The 15918-nt window shown below is 49.3% G+C and overlaps 1 protein-coding gene across 9 annotated transcripts in view; it reads right to left on the reverse strand.

Annotated features, from left to right (window-relative positions):
* Nucleotides 1–15918, reverse strand: part of LOC140428486 (receptor-type tyrosine-protein phosphatase T-like) — a 1877905-nt gene that overhangs the window by 251694 nt on the left and 1610293 nt on the right. For all 9 annotated transcript variants that reach the window (XM_072515007.1, XM_072515008.1, XM_072515005.1 and 6 more), the window contains one exon: nucleotides 7785–7903. In XM_072515007.1, the coding sequence (XP_072371108.1) occupies nucleotides 7785–7903 (119 nt within the window). The remainder of the gene's footprint in view (nucleotides 1–7784; nucleotides 7904–15918) is intronic.

Here is a 15918-nt window from a genome sequence, read left to right on the forward strand (position 1 = left end):
CACTCCCGCGCATGTGTCATCTCGCGCTGGCCGGTGGAGGCCCTTCGGCATCGGTTGGCATGGCGTCAACCACTCCAGCGCTGGCCTAGACCCCGGAAGTGCGGAGGATTCCGACGCCGGAGTGGTCACGCCACTCTTTGGCGCCAGTATGGCCCGCCCGCTGGTTGGGGGAGAATCCCGGCCATGATCACTCAAAAGACCGTGAAACCGAGCTTCTGCAAGAGCTTAAGCTTGGTGTTTTGTCAATGCTGGGTGATCAACACCTTTTTGGGCATATCCAAAACTTGATGATCATGAAATTAAAATGGAAGCGGATATGGGCACAGCATTATGACGCATTCCTGAGAATTTAGCATCAATAGCTGAAGCCCCTGCCTTTAAAACCATTAAATGGGATCCTAACGGTGTACACTGAATAGGTCGTGAATAGGTCACATTAAAAGGGTGTATCATGGTGGAAGTAGAAGCAAATGGACAGACAGGGAAGTTACCTCTACGGCATTCCCGCGCATGCGCAGTGGAGGAAGTCTCTTCCGCCTCCGCCATGGTGGAGACCGTGGCGAAGGCGGAAGGGAAAGAGTGCTCCCATGGCACAGGCCCGCCCGCGGATCGGTGGGCCCCGATCGCGGCACCTTGTCCCGCCGGTAAGGTAGGTGGTTTAATCTACGCCGGCGGGACAGGCATTTTAGCGGCGGGACTTCGGCCCATCCGGGCCGGAGAATCGCGGGCGGGGGCCCGCCAACCGGCGCGGTGCGATTCCCGCCCCCGCCGAATATCCGGTGGTGGAGAATTCGGCAACCGGCGGGGGCGGGATTCACGCCAGCCCCCGTTGATTCTCTGACCCGGCGGGGGGTCGGAGAATCTCGCCCCAGGTGTCACTTTGGGTGAGTTCGACAGGGTGTTTCTTGATGGCCTCGTTGGTGAGATCGTGGCCCGTACTCAATGGCACCTTGTGCCAAAACTGAGTCCCCATGAGGTTCTCGACATTACTGGCTCCCTCACCATCTGATTCACCAGACTTGTGTCTCAGCTTCTTGTCGCTAACAAGAGGGAGCTACTTTTAAATACCCCCTCACTACTCGTTCTCAGTCAACACACAAGCATGGCAGCGCATAGACTCCTCGCTTTGGGGATGGACCTGGCTAGGCTTCTCAATGCCGTCGATGAGAGGTGGGAAACCCTGCTTCCCCGAGGTCAGAGGACAAGCAGCAAGGTCAGCAGCAGTGCCACCTGGGAGGCAGTGGCAGCAGCTATCAGTGCGGGCAGCATGACCAGGAGGACCGGTGTCCAATGCCAGAAGATCAACAACATCCACTGAGCTGCAAGGGTAAATTACCACCTCTCTTCTGGCATCAGTTCCGCCTCCCACCCTTCAAATGTCCAAACCCCCCACCCCCTCAAAAATCACTGGCTGTCACCTCGCACCCTGGCCACATCTGATCTCAGTGCTTGTTTCTCAGCACCCACTGACACCCACCAGCACAACCCCTTCATGACCATGTTCAGTGCCCACACATGCCGCCTGCTGTGGACCCCCATGGCCCATCAAGTGTACGGCTCACAATGCCCACTCTTTGTCGCCGCAGGAGAAGATAGCCCGTAATAAAATGGAGAGGGCCAAGTTGGGGAGTGGGTGGCAGCGATCTGAGTCCTCAGCGCAGTCACCAACAGTGAGGTTGACCTGCTCCACAGACGGGAGGTACGGTTGAGCTGACGGACACAGCCTCGTCCTATGAGAATCTGGAGCTTCCCTGGTCCTCCGGGCAGGTCGGACCCTTGCCGCCGCAGCGTGACCTCCTTCCTCCGGCTCCTCCTTGGGGTCGCCCTCCAGTCCCTCCTGGTCTGTCTCCTCCTCTTGCTTAGACAAAGCCGCATGCTCTTCCTCCTCCTCCAGCATGTCGTCACACAGCTGTGTCAGGTTGTGGAAGGCACAGCAGACCACTACAAAGCCACTTTAGGGGATGAATTGCAATGCACTACGAGAGCGGTCTATGCATCAGAACTGCATTTTCAGCAGACCTATGCACCGCTCAATGATAATATTGGTGGCAACATAGGCCTCTTATAATGTGTCCCCGCATTGGTCTGAGGCCTCTGCACCGGCGTCATTAGCCATGATCTTAGCGGGTATCCCTTGTCTCCCAAGAGCCAACATGTCATCCTGGGCTGGTCCTCGAAGACACTGGGGAACTTCGAGTGACCCAGGAGGTAGCTGTCATGCGCAATCCTTGGGTAGTAGGCACATGCGTGCTTGATATAAGGCTTAGAACTTTAGTTAGGCCACAGTTGGAGTATAGTGTTCAATTCTGGTCGCCACACTACCAGTAGGATGCGGAGGCCTTAGAGAGGGTGCAGAAGAGATTTACCAGAATGTTGCCTGGTATGGAGGGCATTAGCTATGAGGAGAGGTTGAATAAACTTGGTTTGTTCACACTGGAATGAACGAGGTTGAGGGACAACCTGATAGAGGTCTACAAAATTATGAGGAGCATAGACAGAGTGGATAGTCAGAGACTTTTTCCCAGGGTAGAGAGGTTAATTATTGGGGGGTATAGGTTTAAGGTGTGAGGGGCAAGGTTTAGAGGAGATGTACGAGGCAAGTTTTTTGCACAGAGGGTAGTGGGTGCCTGGAACTCGCTGCCGGAGGAGGTGGTGAAGCAGGGACGATAGTGATGTTTAAGGGGCATCTTGACAAATACATGAATAGGATGGGAATAGAGGAATACGGACCCCGGAAGTGTAGAAGATTTTAGTTTAGACGGGCAGCATGGTCGGCGCAGGCTTGGAGGGCCGAAGGGCCTGTTCCTGTGCTGTACTTTTCTTTGTTCTTTGTTCTTTGTTCTTTGATATGGTGGCAGTGTTCACACACGATCTGAAAATTCAGGGAGTGGAGTCAAATCCTGTTAATAAAGGGCACTCCCTGATGCCCCAGTGCATGCAGGGTGAATGCGCACCATCAATGGCTCCCTGGACCTGGGGCATACGGTAACGGCGGCAAATCCTGCAGCCCGGCCATCTTGGTGGGCCTGGCCCAGCTCAAAGGTGATAAAGTCTACTGCCCAGGTATACAGAGCGTCCATCACCACCCGGAGGCACCTATGGGCTGAAGATTGTGAAATGTCATGCAGGTCCCCGCTTGAGCACTGAAATGAACCGGTGGTAAAATGTTGAGGGGTGCGGTGACATTCATGGGCACCGGGAGTGAGTGGCTTATTCCTCCATGGGGTGCCATGTCCACAAGGTCGTGGCACAGGTGCTGCACTGTGTCTCTCCTGAGATGCTGTCCTTTGCTGCACATGCTGTCCGTCAACTCGTTGAATGACCAACAACACCTGTACATCTTGGGCCATCGCTGAGTTCCTCCTCTATTGGGATTAACTCCCCAACCTTTCCAGATTTCGTCATCAGATATGCCTGGGTGAGGGGCGGAGGTGTGGGGGGCAGTGGTGCGGGTGGTGTTGGTCGGGAACTGGATATGGGGGGTAGCAGGTGGAGATTCATAATGGTGAAGTTGGGAGGAGCCCGGAGTGGCAGTAGCAGTGTGTTATATTTCTTTGTTGCTGCAAAGAGGAAAGGTATGGAGGTGCCACACTCTGGATTCTTGTAAAACACAGTGAGTGGTTTGTTAAGGGTGTTGCTCATACAATCAAAGATGGTCGAGCACTGGAGCAGTAGCTCCAGTGCCCTTGAGCTGCATGCTGGGAAATGGAAATGGCTACTGACCTCACTTCCCCTCAGCAGCCATTGCGCGGGCTTCACGTTTTTAAAAAGGAGTACCTACCGAAACCCGTGTGATTTCTCGCTGGGGATTTGGGTCATTCCCAGGAAGCCGCTGCATTTGAATTCAATCTCGCTAATGAGATTGAAAAGAATGCAGATGAGTGTTTATGATATTCTCGCCACCTTTGGGCAGGTTCTGGAACTCGCATTCAGGAGATGGCCGGGTGAATTGCAAACCTGTTCACAAACCTGAATTTTGGCCTTTCCTGCTAATTACCCGGCAGCCCAGATCCACAACGGGTGCAACACGGTGGCTGAATCACGCCTACTGTCTTATTCAATTGTATAAATGTATAGAAATAACATATCGAGGATCTGTTGCATAAATGTCAACTGTTGTCATTGCACTAATAAAGTAACAAGGGAGGGGATTTATGTATCTGGGAACACATTCTCACTGGTTCTGCATCACACGATGTGTCGTGACCTCAGCAGAGTGTTTGTGCCGGCTTTGAGCAGATCACCATCTTTGATTGCATGAGCAACACCCTTAATAAACCGTCCATCGTGTTTTACAAGAATCCAGCGTGTGGGCACCTCCACACCTTTTCTCTTTGCGGCAAACAAAGAATTATGACACCCTGATGCTGCCATTTCAGACTCCTCCCATCTTCACCATTATGAGCCTCCACCTGCTCATACCCCCCACCTCCCCACATCCAGCTCCCCACCAACACCACCCCATCACTGCCCCTCACCGAGGCATATCTGTTGATGGATGGTTCTGCTATTTGACACCTGGAAAGATTGGGGGCTGACTTCTCCATTTTTGGGACTGAGTCCCCACACCATCGTGAAAACTGTGGTCCTTTACGCCAGGAAAACTGGATTCAAAAGGCCACAGATTCCCCGTTTTGCTGGGAAGTCGTCGTAGAGCTCGCAGCTCTAGCTGCTGGTTTGGCTGACAGTACTTCTGGGTCAGAGGTCACATATGCGCACGGCGGCGGCCTCCAGCGGTTGCAACGTGCTCTATGGCGGACTCAGCACGCGGACCTGGACCGGCAAAATGAGACCCGCATCGGCTGCTCGCGTACTCTGGACCACCCGCACACATTTCCCCCAGCATCGAATGAAGCCCCCCTGCCCACCGATCGCGCACCCCCCCCTCCCCCGACTGTGGCGGCCCCGGAATGAGTCTGCAGCCGCCACGCGAGGAACCCGGACGGTGGGACCATGAGAGGACCATACAGCCGGGAATTCGGCCAGTCGGGGACGGAGCATCGCGGGGTGGCCTCAGGCAATGGCCTGAGGCCGTGGATATTCGGCACGGTGTACTCCATGAGTGCGCCGATTTTCGGGGGCCCGGAGAATATTAAAAACGACGCCGCGTCCGCTTTCTGCACCAAAACGGATTCTCCTCCTTGTCGCCTAACGCGATTTTGGCGTCGGGGAGCGGAGATCCAGCCCTGGGAGCTTATCCCAATAGATATTGCAGTCAAGCCCAATCAATTCTCCATACATATCCTTGCAGAAGGATTGTTTAGTTAAAAACTTGAGGTAGAGGTCCTGGCTAAATTTAAGCTAGATTCTGGGAGTGCCGGGAAACATGCGGCTAAATGCACTCACTATGGTATTTTGTTCCCACTTCGTTAAATTGCACCTTTAGATTGGGCTATTGAGTTTTGACCAGATAAGTGACATGGAAAGGACATAGCTAGATGGGAACATTTTGGAAACAGACACACAACACGAAGACAAAATGCAGATGCTATAAATCAGAAAAAGAGAAGGGTTTCCACTTCTTTTATATTTAGATGGTGTGTGACTACAGTGAATAATACATTGGCTGGCAGAGCAACAGACATACTATCATGCACCATCATCACTCCCATTCACTCAATGTGGCGTCATAGGGATACATCTCTATACTGTCTCTGCTTTGCGCAAGAACAGAATGAGTCAACGATGCTCCAGAAGTATCCATTACTTTTACCACATTCCTTTCCAGGCTCTCCTTCATGGATTGGATGGCTGATTTCAGCAGTCTGAGACCTCAGTGAAGCTGTCATCAGGTTCTCAATCATTATATGACCCACTGCAGTGTTAATGGTGCTGACTGCTCGCTCCATAGTCTCAATGTCTTGTTGAATGACTCAACACAAGCCAGCGGTGGATGCAATCATGTTCTGCGCCATTCTGTACAAGCACACTGGCAGGATACTCAATGCAATTAAAGGCACATGAACTTGGTAATTAGCCCTAGTCCATGAAGGTCCATGGGCACCACAGTTGGTTCTATAGCTTGAGGGGCACCACTCCATATCAAGCATGGGGCAAGGTGCAGAAGAAGGTCTCCATAAGCTATTACAACTGGTATGGGGATTGAACCCATGCTGTTGGCATCATTCTGCATCACACTCTGGCCATCCGAGCTATCCAACCCCTGAACTGACGTCAAATATAAATTCTCAATAATTACTTAAATGCATCCTGCTCACAAAACTCCCTCCAGACCTTCCCCCCCATTCGCAATATATTTACCCAGCGCTGGTGTGACATCACACCCGTACCATTCACAACATGGTTTGGCCAGGTGTGAGACAGTCGAGGGGATCCTTCCAGGGGCGCAGGGGAGCCCAGCAAGGAGGGGGGAGGGATTGAGTGACATGTCCCCGGCACAGGTTGGCAGTGCCAACCTGACAGTGCAAACCTGGCTGTGCCAATGTGCAGTGCCGACCTGCACCAGGGGTCAATGCCAGGGCCAGACCCTAGTGGGAGATCCATTTGGGGGGCGGGGGGTGTGCCGAGATGTGTGGTGGGTGGTGGGGGGGGGGGGGGGGGGGGGAGAGCAGACATTGCGGGCGGGGGATACTGGCGATCAATGTGGGGGGTAGAGGAATGCCGCCGATGAATGCCGTGGTGGGGGAGAGCCCCCGAGACCCCTGTGATGTGGCCTGTGGGCAGTTAGACTGTAGCGCTGGTCGGGGTGTCCTTTAAAGATGGTGCCCTGTCCTGTCTGGAGCCGGTTCCCAGCCCTCAGAGGCCCTGCCCCACCAGAGCGACAGCGTAAACCATGCCTACTCATGTTTGTTTTGGCACAGAGGCTCAAAGGTCTGTGAGATATCCCTCTGGGATTCGTACCGTTTTTCTCACTGGAACTGACACTTGGCCATTTTTGTGGCAAGATCCGCCCACTGTGCATTTTTCCAGCAGCCTGTAAGCTAAGGTATATCCTTGAGCAAGTACAAAATAATAAGATAATCACAAATGCTGAGCTAAACTCGAATGGCATCTTACATGGCAGCTCTTGTTTGTTCCTACCAGCCAGGCTGAGAAATGCCCTCCAGAAAACAACTAAACCCAAGCAACTTTAAATAATAGTATCAATTTCAAAAAAGCTACAAATCAAATTCACATTTGAACAAATCCCAAAAGACGTTTGTATTTGAGTTGAATACGGAATGCGGAGACTCCGTTGAAATAAAATAAATAATATCTGTAACAACTGTATCAAAATATAATGAATGAAGCTGTTTATAATCCCTTTAGTCCCATGTCAGAATTGAAGAAGCTAATATTGTGTAATAGCCGGGGTGGCACGGCAGCACAATGCTGCCTCACGCCGCCGAGGATCCAGGTTCAATCCCAGCCCCAGGTCACTGTCCATGTGGAGTTTACACATTCTCCCTGTTTCTGCGTGGGACTCACCCCCACAACCCAAAGATGTGCAGGGTGGATGGATTGGCTGCGCGAAATTGTCCCTTCATTGGAAAAAGTAAAAAAATAAATAAAATATTGTGCTGTAGCCTAAACAAAACTTCTTGAGCAATTTTTTTGGTAATTAGCTTAGAGAATTAAGTATCCTTTGGGAGTATTGGATTGTTACTTCTTAAAAATGGTGAATTTATTTACATCATTTCACTTTGTCTACAAAGCGAAAAACTGAGACAAATTCATGTAGTGTTAATAGTCTAACGTCACAATCTTCCTAGATATTATCACTCACAGATGAAAATCCAATAGCTCTCAACTGGTGCTCATGGTGAATCCATGTTAGGACTTACATGTATCATCTCTTTCAGCTGATCTGTGTTTGTTACAACTCTTGTCTGTTGCTGTTACCACAGGTTCCATTTCACGCTGAGTACTGTTCTGTGTTTCCTTCTGCTTCTTTGCTAGTTTCCTTTATGTTTGCAGGAAGATAAAGACAATTTGGTACTTTGAAATAAATTTTATCAAACAGCCATCTTATCAAACAATATTTGTTGATTGCAAAAGAAAAAGGCCGGCCCTCTAATAAATAAATCTCAGTGCAATGATGAGCATTCTTTAAATCTGAAACCGCAGGTGCTTTTATTGTGTTTAAAGAGTCCAGAAATTAATTATGCATAACTGACATGCCTATGTTGACTGTAGTGTTCTATTATAAACCTTCCAAGTGCTGTCTCTGAACTCATGTTCAAAAGTATGAATAGTTAAATTTCTATGAATTCATTCCACATGGAATTTCATTTTTGACAGAAATGTGCTGTTAAAGGTTCCTATGCTTCCAAAAGGAACAACATCAAATCTCCGTGTTCTGATTTATATTTGCAAGTTTCCCATCTGTGCAAAGGCTCTGCGTTACTTATTGTGGTGCAATTTTAATAAATGGATAATATTCAATAGTTCTTCCTAGCCCTTCAGAAATTTGTGGATTTTATACAGGCGTGGTTGGGATCTTTTTTCTTTACACAGGACAATGCTTGTACTGCTTGAAAACCATTGTAGAACCATTTTAACATAGAAATGTTATTATTTGGTGACTGCACCGTAGCTATTTCCATTCCTTCTTGCTCCCTCACATGTGCACTATAAATGGTTATCCACAAAAGCACAGTGAGACAGCAACCATTACCTTGGTAAAGAATTTTTAAATTGCTCGACAGTTTTCATTCTGATGTATACCATGGTAACTTTATTTAGGAGCTAACAAGGGATAGATTTTCAGCTTCACGGATTGGGCAGTAATCTGGTGTAATGAATTGACATCCCATTGAACTGCTTGATTTTCTGTCCATTGAAACAAAAGGGTTCTATAAATGACCGCCAATTCTCTCTGCCAGATTACTGCTCAGGCTGCGAAAACGAATATCATTTGCCTTTTAATTTCAAACACATTTCTCTTTCGTTTGCTGTCCAATTTTTTTTCCCTGTCATCTCTCTTGAAAGTGCACATGCATGCTGTGTTACACAGTTAGCCACAGCCCTGGATCAAACTAAAATGGTTCTTCTTCTTGATCGGTGCAACTGTGTACATACAATGCACTTAATATTGATCCATTTAGGGAAACCGGCTTTTCTGCTCTGAAATGTGTTGAGAGGGTAATGTATGTGGCCATCCTATTAAAAATGTTCCAGTGTCATAAAAGAAAATGCCACCTGGAGCATTCAAAAATGTATGGTGCAGATAATATTGAGCAATGATTGATTTTGATTCTTCTGCCAAGCATCTGCAACTATCTGTTAACATTGGTCATTTAATATGATGCACATATTACTGCAAAATTTATGAGTTTACAATTGCGCCAATATAAACTGGCACTGGATTTATGATCTGGAACTTCACACATTGACCAACCCGTTGCTCCTAAACTGACAAATGTAAATCACTTGAACAAAAGCCCTTCTTTTATTTAACTACAAAGAGGATAGAGTAGAGCTTCAAAAGGACATAGACAAGTTGGTGGAATGGGCAGACTTGTGGCAGATGAAGTTCAATGCAGAGAAACGTGGAGTGCTTCACCCAGTGGTAGAAGAATGCAAAATGACAGGAGGAACAGTTTTTTCAAGCAGCGAGCGATGAAGGTCTGGAAAGCACTGCCTAAGACTGTACTAGATGCATATTCAATGGAAGCATTCAAGAGGGAAATAGGAAGTTATCTAAAAAGGAAGAGCGTGCAGGAGAAGTTGGGAGAATGGCATTAAGTGAATTGCTTATCCGGAGAGCTGGGCAGACACAATGGGTTGAATGATCTCCCATTGCGCTGTAATCATTCTGTGATTGTGTGAAAACAGATGATTTCATCATTATCACATCGCTGTTCTTAGGAACTTGCTTTGTCCAAATTGTCAGGTCTGTTTTCCACATTACACTGGTGATTACACTCAAAAAGCGCTTCATTGCTCGTAAAGCACTTTGGGACACGGAAAGCTTTCTATAAATGCAAGTCTTTCTTTCTTTTCAGTTAATTTGTGAAGCATAATCACTAGCTTCCAAAACCGCACTAATTATTGTTGACTAGGAGTAATTTCAATCGAGAATCACCTACTCTATTTTTCAGAAAGCTCTCAATGAGTTTTTCATCTTCTGAAGTTAATCAACTCATCTACAATTCATGTCATGTCTCTATCCTTTCATAAAAACTAACCTCACATTAGCAATTTTTCTGAGTCCCAGGTATATTCCTTGTCAGCAAAGAGTTAAAGAGTAACAGAGTGTATCTGTCAATCTCCTGCCTGTTCAGTCCTTTACTTTTGTACAATTCTCAGGGCAAAGTGTGTTGTGTTATGTAATATGTGTTCATTAGCTGCATATTTGCATATCGTGACAAAGTGCAGGAGCCCATTGACCATCAATTCCTCAATTGTCTTCTCAAATCTTTGTTTGCTGATTGCTACATTCATTCGTACTTCCACTTATACCTCTTCCATCTTAATCATAGCATCTGGAATCCTCCCACATTTCTCTTGTGAAAATGAATGGAAAGAATTAGTTAAATGAATCAGCTACTGCCTAATCCTCAGTGACTATACTGCCTTTAGAATTTTTCACAAATCTCTGTTTCTTTAACTTCATTAAGCTTCTCCAGTAAAACAGAATTAGTCATAAATTGTGCCAGTCCCTCTTGAAGATTCTCCACGTGTTGACAATGTGCAGAATGGCTACACTGCGTGTAATAAAGGTCAAGATAAGTGTATGGTTTCTTCGAATTAACATATTTTTATTTTGTGAGTCTTAATGAGCTTTCCTCCTGTTAAAATATTTTGAAATTCTCGGAAACATTGCATAAACTTTATTAAATGAAGGTCAATGAAGGTCAATGTGCAATACGTTAAGAGCAACGCTTCTGTTGGATCTAATGATGAACGATTTAACCAATTGTTAACATTCATTTGTGAATAAAAATCTGAAATTGCATTATCTTCGTCTTAAATTCAATATGGCCTGTGTATTTTTAAACTTTTTATTTTATATCTGTTTTATGTGTAATGTTTTCTGTTTTTTGGAAAGGGCTTTGCTTGATTAATTTTCTAGGGTAAAGTTGCCAGGCTGTTTTGATGCAATTGGGGAGTCTGTCTTGGGAAGAGCAGTGAAGAAGCAGAGCCAATTTTAGAATGGCCAGAATGAAGCGCTTTTCAAAAAATCCCTCCTTGACCAATTCAATGAAAATGCTGCAAAAGCTTAAAGGGCCAAGCTGTACCCAGAAGGCTGCAGTGGCAGTGAGCAGTTTCTGTATAGTTGATGATTTCTTTTAGATAAGGATTTTGTGTGTATTCCTGCAGGAGATTGCCTGTTTGTGGAGGAAGCATAGGGAGAAGGCACTTAGAGATGTGGCATTTACCCAGCAGAGGGTGGCAAGATTGGCAGTAAATGCCTCCTCTAACTCACCCCCACTGCCACCAATGAAATGCATAATGCATTGAGAAGTCTGATATGTGGAAAACAGATTAAACATACAGGATTCACTCACAGCTTATAAACTAGCTCTGCACTACCTTGCAGATAAGCTCCTTACATAGAAACATTGAAAATAGGAATAGGAGTCGGCCATTCGGCCCTTCAAGCCTGCTCCACCATTCACTATGATCATGGCTAATCATCCAACTCAGTAACCTGTTCCCGCTTTCCCCACATATCCTTTGATCCTTTTAGTCCAGGAGCTATATTTAACTCCTTCTTGAAAACACATACGTTCACCATCTACCTGTGAAGAAATTTCTCCTCATCTCAGTCCTAACTGGTTGACCCCATATCCTCTGATTGTGACTCCTGATCCTTGACTCCCCTGCTTTTGAGAACATCCTTCCTGTATCTACCCTATCTGGTGCTGTTAGAACTTTATTGGTTTCTATTAGAACCCCTCTCATTCTTCTAAACTCCACAAATGTAATCCTAACCGACTCAATCCCTCCTCATATGTCCTGCCATTCCAGTAATCAGCCTGGTAAACGTTCGGCTGCCATTTGGAAAAAGACCCATTCATTCCTCCTCTTCTTTTCCTGTCTGCCAATCACTTTTCTATCCATCTCAGTACACCACCCCAATCCCATGCACTTTCATTTTACTCCGATTTAAGACCATTAAGTTCAATTGCTACGACTATTATTGTGCAACAGGATCTCTATCTTCACATCCCAATACGCATGCTGTCCCTTGAAAGCCTCATCTCAAATGCTAACTCCATCATATTTCCTTTTATTTAGTCACGGGGTGTACACACCACAGGCTAGGCCAGCATTTATTGACCATCCCTAATTGTTCTTGAGAAGGTGGGGTTGAGTTGCCTTCTTGAACTGCCACAATCCATTGGTGTAGCTACACCCACCCACAATGCTGTATGGAGGGAGTTCCAAGATTTTGTCTCAGTGACCGTGAAGGAACAGAGAAATATTTCCAAGTCAGGATGGCGAGTGCTTTGGAGGGGAACTTCGGGTGGTAGTGTTCCCATGTGTCTGCATCTACTCTTCTCCTTGTTTGGTTGTAGTCGTGGGTTTGGAAGGTGCTGACCAAGGAGACTTGGTGAGTTCCTGCAGTCCATCTTGTAGATGGTACGCACGGCTGCCACTGCACATCGGTGGTGGATGGAATGAGTGTTTGTGCACCGAGTACCAATCAAGCTGCTTTGTCTTGGACAGTGTCAAGCTTCCTGAGTGTTGTTGGAGCTGCACTCATACAAGCAAGTGAGGAGCATTCCATCACACTCCTGACTATACTCCCTGTACGCACACGACTGCGTGGCAAAATTTAGTTTCAACTCCATCTCCAAGTTTGCTGACGATACGACCGGAGTGGGTCTGATCTTGAATAACTATGAGTCAGAATACAGGAGGGAGATAGAGAACCCAGTGGAGTGGCGCAGCGACAACAATCTATCCCTCAATGCCAGCAAAACTAAAGAGCTGGTCATTGACTTCAGAAAGCAAAGTACTGTACACACCCTTGTCAGCATCAACGAGGCCGACGTGGAGATGGTTAACAGCTTCAAATTCCTAGGGGTACACATCACCAAACATCTGTCCTGGTCCACCCATGTCGATGCTACCACCAAGGAAGCACAACAGCACCTAGACTTCCTCAGGAATCTAAGGAAATTCAGCATGTCCACATTACTCTTACCAACTTTTACAGATGCACCACAGAAAGCATCCTATCTGGCTGCATCACAGCCTGGTATGGCAACTGCTCGGCCCAGGACCTCAAGAAACTTCACAGAGTCGTGAACACAGTCCAGTCCTTCCCGTGCCAAATGGGCAGGACCGAATAGTGTTTGCGGATGTAGGTCGTAAACCTACTTACGACCTACCTGCGCGGGATCCAGCGGTCTCGCATGATTCCTCAGCCTCCCCAGCGAAGCTACAGCCGGGTGCCGATCAGTGCTGGTCCACACAAATGTGGACCAGGTGGAATGAAACCGGGGGGGTCTCCTGGGCCACTGGAGCCCCCTGGGTGGCCAGGTTAAGTGCAGGGTGGCTCCCTGGCCTTCCCCCTGGAATGTGGCACTGCTACACTGGCACCTTAGCACTGCCACCGTGGTACTGCCATGGTGCCTGGATGGCACTGCGAAGCCAGCAGGTGCACTGCCCATGTGCCAGGGTGGCAATGCAACGGTCTGAGTGCCACTGCCATGGGTCTAGGGGCAAGGGGGGCCATGCTCATGAAATGAGGGTTGAGTCGGGGTTTGAAGGCTCAGGGAGTGCAGGGCCTCCGGGGGGTTGGGTGGATGATGGGTGGGGGTCCTAGAAGGAAGAGGGTGCTGTATGGGGCTTGGGAGGGTCAGACGAGGGGGGACCCCCAGGAACCCCACAGCAGGCTGTCATGACCTGGGGGATGTAGGGGAGTGTCCATGTATGTGGGGATGACATTGCCCATAGGTGGAGGGTGTGGGGTCCAACAAGCACACTTCGAGATTGAGGCACCCTTTCAAAATGGCGGCCTGATTTCAGAGTTCAGCTTGCCAGTGCTAAAAAAAATTCTAAGTGTGGGCTAAACCAGTGAGAAACGCCACAGGATCTAAAAAAGTGACTAAGTGTCATTGAATAGCGAGGGAGAACTCGCCGGCAGATCCGGCGGGAAACTCCCTGAAAAACCCGCCACAAATGAACTTTGACATTTTTTGGAAGGATCGGGCCCTGAAGTTGAATGTGAAGTAGAATTATGAAGGACATTCTGGGAAGGGAGTCTTTTCGTGGGGCAACTCGGAGCATTTTCATTTTGGTGGGCCAGTCAAGGCCTAGTACCAAAGGGCTGACCAATGGGGCAAGGTGATTTTGAAGAAATATTGGGCGCGATTCTCCCAGCCCCACGCCGGGCCGTAAAATCGCCGCAACCACGCCACGCCGCCCCGACGCCGGCGCGCGATTCTCCGAGATGAGGAGAATCGGTGCCATTTGCGCTGGTGCGTTTGGCGTGGCACCGGTCGCAGACCGCTGTACGAGGCCGGGCTGCCATCCAGCCTGGATGGTTCGAGCGGCCGCGCGGAAACAGCAGAGTCCCGCCGGCGCCGTCCACACCTAGTCGCTGCCAGTGGGAACTCTGCGCGAAGGGTCGGGGGGCAGCCTGTGGGGGGGGGGGGGGGCCTCCGATGGGGTCTGGCCTGCAATTGGGGCCCACCGATCTCGCAGGCCAGCTTCTCCCCCCGGGCCTACTTTGTTGCGTGTCCGGCCCCAGAAACACCGCGCCATGTTGCGTCGGGGCCGGTGCGTTCCGTAAAGCTACCGTGCATGCGCGGGTTGGTGCGTCGCCACTGCGCATGCGTGGGTTGGCACCGCCCCCAGTGCACGCCAGGAGGTGAGGCTGGGGCGGCGTGAACCGCTCCAGTGCGTGCTGGCCCCCTATGGGGGTCAGAACGGCGAGTGACCACGCCCATTTTGCGCCGCCGTGAAATGTGACGGCATTCATGATGCCGCGGACACTCTGTCTGCGATTGGAGAATCATGGGTGAAATTCTCCGTTATCAGCGCGATGTCCGCCGACCAGCGCCAAGAATGGCGCAAATCAGTCGGGCATCGCGCCGCCCCAAAGGTGCGGAATCCTCCGCATCTTGGGGGGCCCAGCCCCAACCTTGAGGGGCTAGGCCCGCGCCGGACTAATTTCCACCCCGCCAACTGGCGTAAAAGGCCTTTGGTGCCCCGCCAGCTGGCACGGAAATGACATCTCCGGGTGGTGCATGCGCGGGAGCGTTAGCGGCTGCTCGCGGCATCCCCGCGCATGCGCTGTGGAGGGAGTCTCTTCCGCCTCCGCCATGGTGGAGACCATGGCGAAGGCGGAAGGAAAAGAGTACCCCCACAGCACAGTCCCGCCCGCGGATCGGTGGGCCCCGATCGCGGGCCAGGCCACCGTGGGGGCACCCCCAGAGCCCGCCCGCGCCGCCTTGTCCTGCCGGTAAGATAGGTGGTTCAATCCACGCCGGCGGGACAGGCATCCTAGCAGCGGGACTTCGGCCCATGCGGCGCGATTCCCGCCCCCGCTGAATCTCCGGTGCCGGAGAATTCGGCAACCGGCAGGGGCGGGATTCACGCCAGCCCGCGGCGATTCTCCGACCCGGCGGGGGGGTCGGAGAATCTTGCCCCATGTCCCCAGTTTTCACTGCTGGTTGCCTCATTTCCCAATATCGGTAGCCCGTGCAGTCGCCGATTTAAAATCACCCCCAGTGATTCTCTTGAGAAAATATAGACAGCATGAAGGCACTGGCAGTGTTTCAATAAAGGGTGCTTGCAATTCAATAGAATGGAGGCAAAATACAGAACTGAGTCATAATAATTCTACTTGTGTCTTTAAAAAAAATGCCACCAATTGGTAGTGGGAGGATTCTTCCTATCGATGGTGGAGGAACAATCTGAGAAAAGCCAACTACTGAAGAGGGATCTTAGCATGAAGAGTACTGGGTAGCAAATGCTGCAGAGTGAACGTGAGCACTCTAGCCTTGGCTTGAATCA

This window comes from Scyliorhinus torazame, chromosome 8, assembly GCF_047496885.1.
Source record: "Scyliorhinus torazame isolate Kashiwa2021f chromosome 8, sScyTor2.1, whole genome shotgun sequence".
Taxonomy (NCBI): Eukaryota; Metazoa; Chordata; class Chondrichthyes; order Carcharhiniformes; family Scyliorhinidae; genus Scyliorhinus; species Scyliorhinus torazame.